Source organism: Euprymna scolopes, chromosome 38, assembly GCF_053919585.1.
Source record: "Euprymna scolopes isolate OS-2025 chromosome 38, ASM5391958v1, whole genome shotgun sequence".
Lineage (NCBI taxonomy): Eukaryota > Metazoa > Mollusca > Cephalopoda > Sepiida > Sepiolidae > Euprymna > Euprymna scolopes.
The window spans coordinates 21,073,656-21,085,439 of record NC_136519.1 but is presented as its reverse complement, the minus strand read 5'-3'; the positions used below and the strand labels follow the sequence as shown (position 1 = coordinate 21,085,439).

Below are 11,784 nucleotides of genomic sequence, written 5' to 3'. Positions count from 1 at the left end.
AAGGATCAATGCGGGGAGAGGCATTGATTTGCGAAAGAAAAAAAGTTCAATTTGTTTCTGCTACAGGTGTATTTGGTAAAACTCAGGGGAAAAAGAGTGCTCAATACGTTAATAGAGCTAAATATGTTTTTATTATTTCAACCTTGGGTGTATTTACTTAAATCTTTACAAGTTGTTTCAATAGAAAGATTTTTTAATTACATATGCATATTTAAAACCAAAAAAGAGTTGGGGTAATGGATAGAGAGGAGGCGGAGAAAGAGAAAGAAAAAGGATGGAGGGGAAAGGAAAAAGTATATTAATACAAATTAAAATTAAAAAAGAGAGAAGGAAAGAAAGGAGATTGAAGAGGTCAAGAAAAAATTGTTTGTTAAAAGGAATAAAAAAAGAATGACGAAGAATAAAAAAGAAAGGGAAAATAAGACAAAATAAAAAAAAAAGATAAATGACGAAAGCGGATGTCCAGGCATGTTGGTGAAGGGCGCCAAAGGAAACAGGTGATGGCTTGCGCATTTTTTTTTTTTTACCCGGTGGTCACCACTTATCAAGGCCCGGAAGCCACTCAGGGATAACGGTTATTGCAAGTACAGTACGTTAGTGTGTAGATTTGATGAAGTGTTTACTTAAGGGGGCGGTTCATTAGGAATTTGTTAACGTTGGACTTGAAGACATCCAGGTTGTAGTCCGGTGGGAAGCAGGCAGACGGACCAGAGTTCCACAGGCGTGCAGTTCTAAGAAAGAAGCTTTGTTCATGGAATCCACGTTTTGATTTAGGCACAGATAAAGAGTGGGGGAAATTTTTCACAGTGGATTCAGCTAGACGGGTGTTTTTCGTGAAAGATTGGCGAGGGGGGGGGGCCTGAGATTGGAGTTCAGACGAGCACCTGCCATGGAAATAACGATAAAACAAGGATAGGTTCGCAACGTCTCTTCTGTGGGAGAGAGGTTGCAGGGTAGAGAAAAGGGCATCCCCCACTAAGCCACAAAGTCTATTTTGTACTCTGTCAAGGCAGGATAGGCTGTTTTAGCAGCTCCTGCCCAGATATGGCAGCAGTATTCCATCCTTGGATGTACTTGGCTTTTATATAGATAGAGAATTGCATCAGTAGTGAGATATCTTCTGGAGCGGTAGATGGATCCCACCATCTTTCCAGCGACCTTGGCAACAGACTTGATGTACGTGTTCCATTTCAGATCAGGAGTAAAGGACAAACCCAGAAGCTTGTCAAAACACGGGGCTTCTCCCAAACGAGAGCCATCCATTTCAATTGATGCCAGATGGGGATCAGAGCGTTGATGATGTAAAGATAGGAGTTTGGTTTTGGATGCATTAAAGGTAACCAGCCACGACTTCCCCCACTGAACCACACGCTTGAGATCAGAGGAGAGAGAATCAGAGAGAACTTTGTCATTTACAGCCTTTGATGTGTTGCTGTAGATGGTCGTGTCATCAGCATAGATGTCAACGAATGATTTAAGTATGTGTTTAGGGAGGTCATTGATGTAGATCAGGAAGAAAGTTGGGCCCAGGATTGACCCTTGAGGGACTCCAGCATTAATACTGCAGGCCTCTGACTTTTGTCCATCGACCACTACTCTTATGAGCCTATCGGAGAGAAATGATTTAATGATTGAGAAAACATTTCCAGTTATACCATAGCTGGAAATCTTGTGAAGTAGGCCCTTATGCCATACCTTGTCGAAGGCCTTTGATATGTCAAGAGCAATTGCCCTAGAAAGGAAGCCTTTGTCAAGAGATTCACTAATTCTGTGAGATATAACCGTTAGCACATCTGCTGTAGATCTTGCAGAACAGAAACCATATTGTGTGTCACTAAGAAGATTGTTTCTGCTGAGGTGGTTTACTATTTCTCTATTTAATATGGATTCCAGCGACTTACTCATAACAGACAGGAGGCTTATTGGTCTGTACTGAGAGGGTGATGACTTATTACCTGAATTCTTAATTACAGGGCATACTGATGAGGTTTTCCAGGGAGTCGGAAAGCACTTCTCCTTAAGGCAACGCTTAAACAGTTTCGTAAGTATGGGAGCAAGTTCTGGTTGAAGCTTTTTTAACACTATAATTGGGATGCCGTCAGGGCCAGTTGCTTTACTGGAATCAAGGTTCTTGATTAGCTTGGCGACCTCATGCACAGATATTTGTATGTTACCTAGCGTGTTCTGTGATATAGAAGGAAATATGGGGAGTTGATGTCAGCAAGTCAGAATTGGGTCAAAAAGTCTGCAATCCTTGGCGACAATGGTGGTGGTAGGGGCAGATAGAGCCAAGATACGTCCAGTTCAAGTAGGTAAACAGATGTATCCAATAAAATTAATATAAAATCTTTTATTATATAAAAATAGGGAAACAATTATAGATTTATAATTATAAAATAATAGGGAAACATTTATAGATTTATTGGAGTATTATAGAATTTGAGTCAAGTATAGGGGGGAAGGAATATAGAAAGTTGGAGTTTTCAATTAGTTTCGGAGCATATAGAGTTTTAACTACATAGGTTGGATTATTTTATTTAAGAAAATCTGAGTAAGGTAAATACATATTGCTAAATGTTGAGACAAAGATGGAGGTGAAGAATCAGTGCAGTTCCAATCTTCAGTGTTTAGTAATTCCTAGTAACAAAGATGGCGGAAAAGAATCAAATGCAGGTTTGTGACAGAGACAATGGCGAACTGATTGAATCCAAATTCGACAATTTTTATAGTAACTTTGAAAGCTTCTGATTGGTTGGTTATTATAACTTGTGGTTATAAAAATGATCGTCAAAATCATTGGTGTCACATCCCATAGGAGTCAAAAACATTCAAACACCCCCCTTTTTTAATATAATGGAAAAGTCCTTTCGGATTCAATTTGGTTTAACTTGATAAAAATAATCATAAAAATAAATAAATAAATAAATGAAATAAAAATAAACAAATAAATGAACAATTAAATAACAATTGTTTTTTTTATTGTTTTTGGTGAATTTGTCTTTATTCTCATTGGTCAAAAAAAAAAAAATTAATATATTGGCATAATGTGTGCAAAAAGAAGTCCTTTTTTATCACATTAAATTTATTTTTTTTTTTTTAATACATATAAAAAATAAACACTTTTCAAGTATATATACATACAAATACATACAGATATGATCTTATTCAAATGCATATACATACATACAGATATAATCCTATTCAAATACATATTTATACAAGCACACAAATACATACAAACATATATATATATATATATATATATATATATATATATATATATATATATATATATATATATATATATTTTAAACAAAAACTGGAAACATTCTGTTATGGTCACAGTTTAAGGTCATGCCCGTGACAATTTACAATCTATTATCGTTATTTATTTATTTTTTTTGTGATTTCAACTTCTCATGCTTCTCTTCTTGGGTTTCTGAAAATAGATTTATTCATGATTATATTCCAAAAAGTTCGGCTATAAAATGTTTTAATTTTATCCTTTTTATAGGTTTAGTGAAAATGTCGGCTATATTATTCTCAGACGTCACATAAGTAAGAGTAATAGATTTTTTTCTTATTTCATCCCTTATAAAATGATATCTGATATCAATATGCTTCGACTTTTGATGAATCATAGAATTATTTGCTAAGATACTGCTCTGATTATCACAATGAATTACTATAGGTTTTTTACTTAGATCTGGTTTTAAAATAGATTTTAGAAGGGTGTTCAGAAAAATTGCCTCCTGCGTGGAATGGATGAAGGCTACAAATTCTGCTTCACAAGTAGAAAGGGCAACAATTTGTTGTTTTTTAGTTTTAGGTCCAGTCTTTGACAGTCGAAAACAGTATCCCATTATACTTTTTTCTATCCTCAGAGTTACCCCAATCTGAATCTGAAGATCCTTCTAAATTTAGAAGGATTTTTAATATTTAAAAAGTCAACAAATCCTCTAAATTCGGGAAGATTTTCAGATTCAGATTGGGGTAACTCTGAGGATAGTGTTGAATTTGATTTTTTTAGAAAATAAACTATAATTAAACCTGTATAATCATCAACAAAGTTCAGAACATACCTTAGATTTTTTCTCCCTATTGGGCTGATGGGACCTGCCAAGTCACAGTGCACAAGAGAGAGAATTCTCGTGGCCTTTTGCTTGGTGTTTTGCTTATATATTTTGTCATTTTCCTCTGTGCACAAACATCACAATTTAGGAGATCGTCTGAAGGTATTATTTTCATGCCTTCGACTACATTTGCTAATTTTTTAATATTAGCTGTATTGCAGTGTCATAGAATTTTATGCCATGTTTCCAAGTCATGACAGGCAGTTTTTGAGGGAACCATAGTTTTTAAAATAATATAGTTGGCCATTTTCCTTAATATCAAATACAGTTCCATTAGGGTATATCAATTTTGACTTGTTTTGGCCAAACTTTATATTCGCGCCTTGTTTAATAGCAGCCTGCATGGAAAATATGTCTTGCTTAAATGTAGATATGAAAAGAGTATTTTTTAGAATACAGTTACAAATTTCGCCTTTATTAATTTTTAGTGATATTTTAGCATCGCCTCTTTTCAAGATTATATCATTTATTTGACTACCGTCGCCCAGTTTGACAAAATGACTCTGAATAATTGTAGATCAAAGTTTAGAGTTAAGGTAATCTGCTTGAGGGAAATAGTGTTTGACAAATGAGCTTCAGTATGGTGTGAAGTTGCTAACAAGGTGGGATTTGTAATGTCTGCAAACAATTGATGTTTCATTTCTAATATGTAATACTTTATCTCTATGTTTAAAATTAGTAATAAAATATTTTTCATGCAGACAAAGAAAGCAAGGGGAATATAGGGATTTACAGGTATTGGATTTTTTGAGAATTTCCCATTTTATGGTGGGTGTGAGATTATTTTGAACCAGGCTTAAGTAGTGACTGGTTAAAGAGGTTTTGTTTAGGTGGTTGGGGTTATTAAAGGAGCATTTGTGGATTCTAAAATGATCTTTAAAGGAGATTCCAACAAGTCCGATATAGTATTTTTTTTAAATTTAGGTTTTCTATTAGCGCGATAGTGGCTTTGTATACAACTACAGACTGTAAGCATCGTCATTCTAGTGGGCTGACTTATTTATGCAATTGCAGTTTTTGGTGTTACTAATATTAGTGTAATTATTGTTGCCGTTGTTTAGTATTCTATTATTGTGTTTTTTAATTATTCTTTCTAGGTTATCACTTCAATTATAAAACTCAGTTACAATTGTCATCAGCTAGAGTCATCACCAAAACATTTTGTGCTCCAGCCATATTCCCTACCGTTTGAACTATCCATATATAGATAAGAAAGATTTAAAATTTGCAAATGTGCAAAAATAATAGACATATATTGGCACGTTGAAACGGACATTTTGCATTTCAACTTGCTGATATATTACTGAATGGTATTCATCCATCCAAACAAAGATTTTACTCATTATAAATTATCCTTGGTGTATGATTACTATTTCCTGTTAATTTTAGTGTTATGTAACGATTAGCTAAAGAGTTTATGGGTTAAATATTTACAGACAGACACATGCACATATACATACATCTACTGTTTTATTTATATAGATAAGATATGCATGTATAATGAATTGTCATCATACAGAAGAATCCATTATTTCTGAAGAGGTTAAAGGGAGATAACTTAATCAAAATTATTTTCAAGGCATCAGTTTTAAGAAGAACACCGTTTTGGCCACATAAAGCAAATAGTGCAGTGTTCAATGCGTTCTCCATCTCAAGCCCGTATAAATACTAAGCAGACTAATTTTTGTCTTTGCGCGCATGGATACTGTAAACAGGCCAGAACTTTGGAGAATATTGTGGTTCCAAATATTAATATAAATACTGTTTCACAGGAAAAACAAATCAGTTAGCTACTTTCTTTCTTTGCTCCTAACTACATTGTAATATGTAAAACGGTTTTACCATGGATTTCGCAAGCCCCAGAATTAACGCATGAAGACGACTACCCTTACCAGGAATATATTGTGTTATACAGACAGACAGTTCTAGGAAAGAAACTCTGTGAATGGAATTTTCGTTTAGTTTTAAACACAGAGAGACTAATGGAAGTTGTTGCTGGTTGCTAGATAAACATTCGTTGCAAAAGTTTTACGGGTGGGGGGGGGGCATAGATTGGAGCTCAGTCGACCACCTTCCATAAAAGTATTGATAAAGCAGAGATAAGCTCGCAACGTCTCTTCTGTGAGAAAGAGGAAGTGGGCTTTATTTATTTGCTTCCCCACTGAGCAAATTAGGCATAAGGCCGTTTTTTAATGTGGAGAGGGAGGGGGAGGGGGAAGGGAAAAGGGGACCAGCTCCCGAGAGGTGGGAAATGGGAGCTGGATAGTGATTTGCCAGCTGGCCCATGTAGGGTTGCCCCTACATGGACCAGAAGATTGCTACAAGGGCAATGGTCTTTGATTGCAGCATCTGCCGGAACAGATGGTATTTATTTGCTCCCCCACCGAGCAAATTAGGCACAAGGCCGATTTTTAATGTGAGGAGTGAAGGGAGGGGGAAAGGAAAAAGGGGACCAGCTCCCGAGAGGTGGGAAATGGGAGCTGGTTAAAGGTCAGGCATGTGGGGTTGCCCCCACATCTGGTCTTTGCTAGTCATAGCTGGTCTTTGCTAGTCATAGCTTGCAGCATCTGTCGGAACAGATGATATTTATTTGCTCCCCCACCGAGCAAATTAGGCACAAGGCCGATTTTTAATGTGAGGAGTGAAGGGAGGGGGAAGGGAAAAAGGGGACCAGCTCCCGAGAGGTGGGAAATGGGAGCTGGTTAAAGGTCAGGCGTGTGGGGTTGCCCCCACATCTGGTCTTTGCTTGCAGTATCTGCCGGAACAGATGGTATTTATTTGCTCCCCCACCGAGCAAATTAGGCACAAGGCCGATTTTTAAAGTGAGGAGTGAAGGGGAAATGGGGACCAACTCCCCGGGGAGTAGGGGAGCTGGATAGTGACAATTGGTATGAAGGGTTGCCCCTACATTGACCAAGGTCTTATATGTGGAATTGCCCCCACATATGGTCTTTGCTTGCAGTACCTGCCGGAACAGATGGTGTTTATTTGCTCCCCCACCGAGCAAATTAGGCACAAGGCCGATTTTTAATGTGAGGAGTGAAGGGAGGGGGAAGGGAAAAAGGGGACCAGCTCCCGAGAGGTGGGAAATGGGAGCTGGTTAATGGTCAGTCATGTGGGGTTGCCCCCACATCTGGTCTTTGCTAGTCATAGCTAGTCAGAGCTAGTCATAGCTTGCAGCATCTGCCGGAACAGATGGTATTTATTTGCTCCCCCACCGAGCAAATTAGGCACAAGGCCAATTTTTAATGTGAGGAGTGAAGGGAGGGGGAAGGGAAAAGGGGACCAGCTCCCGAGAGGTGGGAAATGGGAGCTGGTTAAAGGTCAGGCATGTGGGGTTGCCCCCACATCTGGTCTTTGCTAGTCATAGCTAGTCATAGCTTGCAGTATCTGCCGGAACAGATACTACACTTTGATCTTGACCCAAAGGCCACAAACGTCCTCCCCTGCAGGGGAGGTCTGAGGAAGAGGAAGTGGGAAGGCGAAAATGTTCTCGCCCACTAGATTTCAAAAACAGTTTTGTACCTTGTCAAGGCAGGAATAGGGTACTCTTAGCAGTTCCCACGCAGAATATAGGTTAATTGTCTTTAAAGCCAATATTAGCATATTTCTGTTGTGATACTAAGTGCGGATGGTTGGGATTAGACAAAGATGTCAGGAGACTGATATTAAACACGTTTTATTTACTGAGTCTACAAACCGAAACTGCTTGACGGTGAGCCTGAAACCGGGAGAAAGGATATGGGAGAGGAGTGGGAGGAGGACTGGATGGGGCTGTTATTACTGATACTACAACGATTTCTATGTTTTGGTATTCCTCAGGAATAGCGTCCTGCCAATTAACAATTAACTAAACCTTTCTTTCTCTGAGAAAAGGCAAAGCCTGGTAGGGTGGACCTAGGACTGAAAAATAACATACCTTAGCCTAACTGCAACAAAGCCTTTGTCAGTGGCCAAGAAAAAAAAATGTCTGATACAATATACTAGTAGAACTGACGTTGTCTGGGATTGCATGAGGATCAACAACTGTTCTACACCATAATTTTAATGTCATCGAAATTGGTAAAATTGCCCATTTTTCAACTAAATAGAGTGAGTGCTTATTCAAGTTGAGGGCTCACTGTGGTATACCGGGAGAAAACTTCACATGCCTTCCTACAGTGACTTAGTCCGTAATACATTATAGTCTACATTGCACTGTAGAGAACCTATGGTTGATTTTATAAAATCATTTTAATATAATGCAAAATCAAGTATTATGGTTCAATTGCATTCTAAACAGAAACATTCATTTCAGATGTGCTCCTGTCATATCAAAGAACCTATTATTGATTTTATACGTCAGGCCCTTCTGCTTGTGCGGTGATAAAACTTCTCAAATGCACTTGCACTTGTGATGTTAAGCTTTAACTTTGTTCAAAATCAGACTGTTCCTTCTTCAATCGGACTTTTCGATTATCGATTAAGATTTTCGATACTTATCAGAGGTATTCTGAAACACGGTCTATCTAAGAACACTCCCAAACACATAGAGTATATGTGTGAAATTTCATAAAAATAGGCCCATAAAAATCGGAATCCATAGAGACCCACTCCCTCCCTCCCTCTTTTTCTCACACACACACACACACACACACACACAATGCCTTTTATGTACACGTACAGATTTGGTAAGGGTAGCGGTAAATTTAAACTAACTAATAATACATTACATTTAGTTTCGAATAAAATTAATCAACTCCCAAACTATTTGTTCAAATTATAATAATCTTGATTATTTTTCGTTTGATTCAACAATCTATTTTTATTGGTTTATAAATAAAATTAAAATGTTTGCTTTTCCTAAATAGACAATATCAATCAAGTTTACTTTTTGTACGAAACTATGGTCGCATACTTGACAATAACCAAAGATGGCGACTCTCCTGCAGCAACCTAATCCTCCGTTGACGGCGGCTGAAAGAGCCGCTAGATCTGTTTTTGGTGAGTACAATTTCGCTTGTGCACATTATTTTCACTTGATAAATACAATCTTATCATTTGGAAATAATTATATTTTTATGCAAAAAATATATTGAAACAAAGAAGGGTATTTTTTTTCACGACTAGCGTAGTATAAACACTGGTGTTTCTTTAGTCGTTCGTTCGTATTCATCATCAAATATAACACTGCACGTGTTTAATTTTTGTTTGAATTATATTTAAAAGTTTTGTTTTATTTTTAAGTGCTGCTATAATTAGGGATTCATATCGACCTGAAAGTTTTCAATTTGCGGGTTTGTATTACTATGCACATAGATTCGAAAAAGTTGTCAAAAAATAAATATATAACAAATGTTATCAAAGGCAAGATAAGTTACTTTTCTACCTAATTGAATAGATTTTTTGTGTTTTTATTCAATGTAACGTGTTTATTCAGCTCGAAAACCATACAGTGTTTACTTTACCGATGTATTGGAAAATTCAAGATGGCGCCTAACTCTCTCTTTAACACGGTAAGTTGTGGAAAAGGAGTTATAAATAAAAAAAAAAACTAGGCAAAATACTATTAAAAACACACCGAATATATGTCAACCTATGTCACGGTAACATTGAGCGGGTTTTTAATAGTATTTTGTCTAGTTTTTTATTTACCACAACTTACCGTGTTAAAGAGTCAGGCGCCATCTTGAATTTTCCAATACATCGGTAAAACACTGTATGGTTTTCGATATGAATAAACATGTTACATTGAATAAAAACACAAAAAATCTATCCAATTAGGTAAAAAAAAGTAACTTATCTTGCCTTTGGTAACATTTATTTGCTATATATTTTTTGACAACTTTTTCGAATCTGTGTACAGTAATACAAACCCAAAAAAACAATATTAAATTTATCATTTTTTAATTGCAACTTCAAGGTAATGTTTTGTTCAATATGTGTATCTAAATTAAAAAAAAAAAAAATGTTTTACTTATTTGAACTCTTATGTTTCATAATAAATAGGAATGTCGATAGATTTAAATATATTTTGTTAAAATTTCGAAAAAATAAATGGGGGGGCGCACTAAAAAAAATATTTTCCCTTGTATATTTTACGGAAACTGCATTTTATATGTAATGTTATTCTAAAATGGATAAGTATCGAAAATTTCACGAAAATCTGACCATTAGTTGATTTTTGCTAAATTTATTAAACACTGGTATGTTTTCACGTTCGAAATGCTTACTACATGGGAACGTTATTTTAAAGCGCCAATTATGTAAACACGATTTTCGTCTCACAATTTCATTATTTTCGTACAATGAAAAAAATTTGTTTAAGTTATTACTAGTTTATTTTGCCTTTCTTTTAAATGGTACAAAAGTTATATTGATAATATTAATTTATAATAAAGTTACATCGTTTTACATATAGGAGGGGGTATTCTGTGGTGACTTTTGGTAGTGTCTAGTAACACAAACCACAACTCGATAAGTAATGGTTTTGCTTACAAGGACATTTTAAAAAAAAATCGATTTCTTGCCTCTCTTTGTAAAAGCAAAAACATTACTTACTGAATTATGTCGAAAATAGTATTGTATTCAAAACTTACGAAAATTGATCAAGTAGAGCACATACTCTTGTGTTTTTAGTAAGAAAAGTCTTTCGATATCACTACACATGTTGGACACCATTAAGATGCACTCTAAAAATATGCTTTCTGAGTTATGTCCCCTGTTCCTGCCATCTTCACGGTCTATTCTAAAAACATATATGAAAAATGGGTCCATATGTAGTTTAGCAGCATAAATTATTTGACAAGCATAAAACCATAAAAGAAGACTTTTTATATAAAACACATCAAACCCAACGGCTGAAATAAAACCAGAAAGGTTTAATTTTTTGTTTTTATTTATTTTTTTTTTGGTACTAGTGCACTTATTAATCCGTGCTGAAATAATGTTATTTAAAAAGCCATTCTTAACATGGGGGGGGGGGGTGTTTTGTACCTATTCTATACTTTACCCTTACAGTTGAATAAAAAAACATGTAAAACTTTAATTAAACTTGGAAATAACATTAAAAAAATAGCACGGATCGGTAAGTGCACTAGCACTTTTTTTTTTTAATTTTTTTTATTTAAATGTACGACATTCGGAGCCACATTGCCTTAAACATTTGGTCCTTTTAAGGTTTGACAGATTGGCTGGTAATGTCCAAGATCAGTGCTCGGAAAGGTCAAGCTATCAGATGTGGATACGGAACGAAGTCATGGATTCAAGATATGAAAAGCGAAACCATATATTTATTAAAAAAAAAAAAAAAAAATTACGCTACTCATGCACTTATTGATTCGTGCTGAAATAGCATTATTTAAAAAGCCATTCTTAACATGAGGAGGGGAGTGTGTTTTGTACCTATTCTGTACTTTAACCTTATAATTGAATAAAGAACATATCAAAACTTTAATTAAACTTGGAGATAAGATTTAAAAAATAGCGCGGATCAGGAAGTGCATTAGCACGAAAATTACTTTAGTTTTAACACTTCTTGTGTTATCACGAAAAAGTTATTTAACACTTGTGTTATCACGAAAAAAATTACTTTTAAACAAAAAATAAATTAAAATAAAAACGCTTCTTGTATTATCAAATTATCAAACAAGTATTTTATTCACAACATTTA

General features: G+C 35.5%; 1 protein-coding gene across 2 annotated transcripts in view; it reads left to right on the top strand.

Annotated features, from left to right (window-relative positions):
* The first annotated feature begins 8,970 nt into the window (after positions 1–8,970).
* The window catches only part of LOC145263087 (cleavage stimulation factor subunit 2-like), a 44,046-nt gene continuing 41,232 nt past the window's right edge, over positions 8,971–11,784 (top strand). For both annotated transcript variants that reach the window (XM_080119967.1, XM_080119966.1), the window contains exon 1: positions 8,971–9,116. In XM_080119967.1, the coding sequence (XP_079976093.1) occupies positions 9,047–9,116 (70 nt within the window). In that variant the 5' untranslated portion in view covers positions 8,971–9,046. The remainder of the gene's footprint in view (positions 9,117–11,784) is intronic.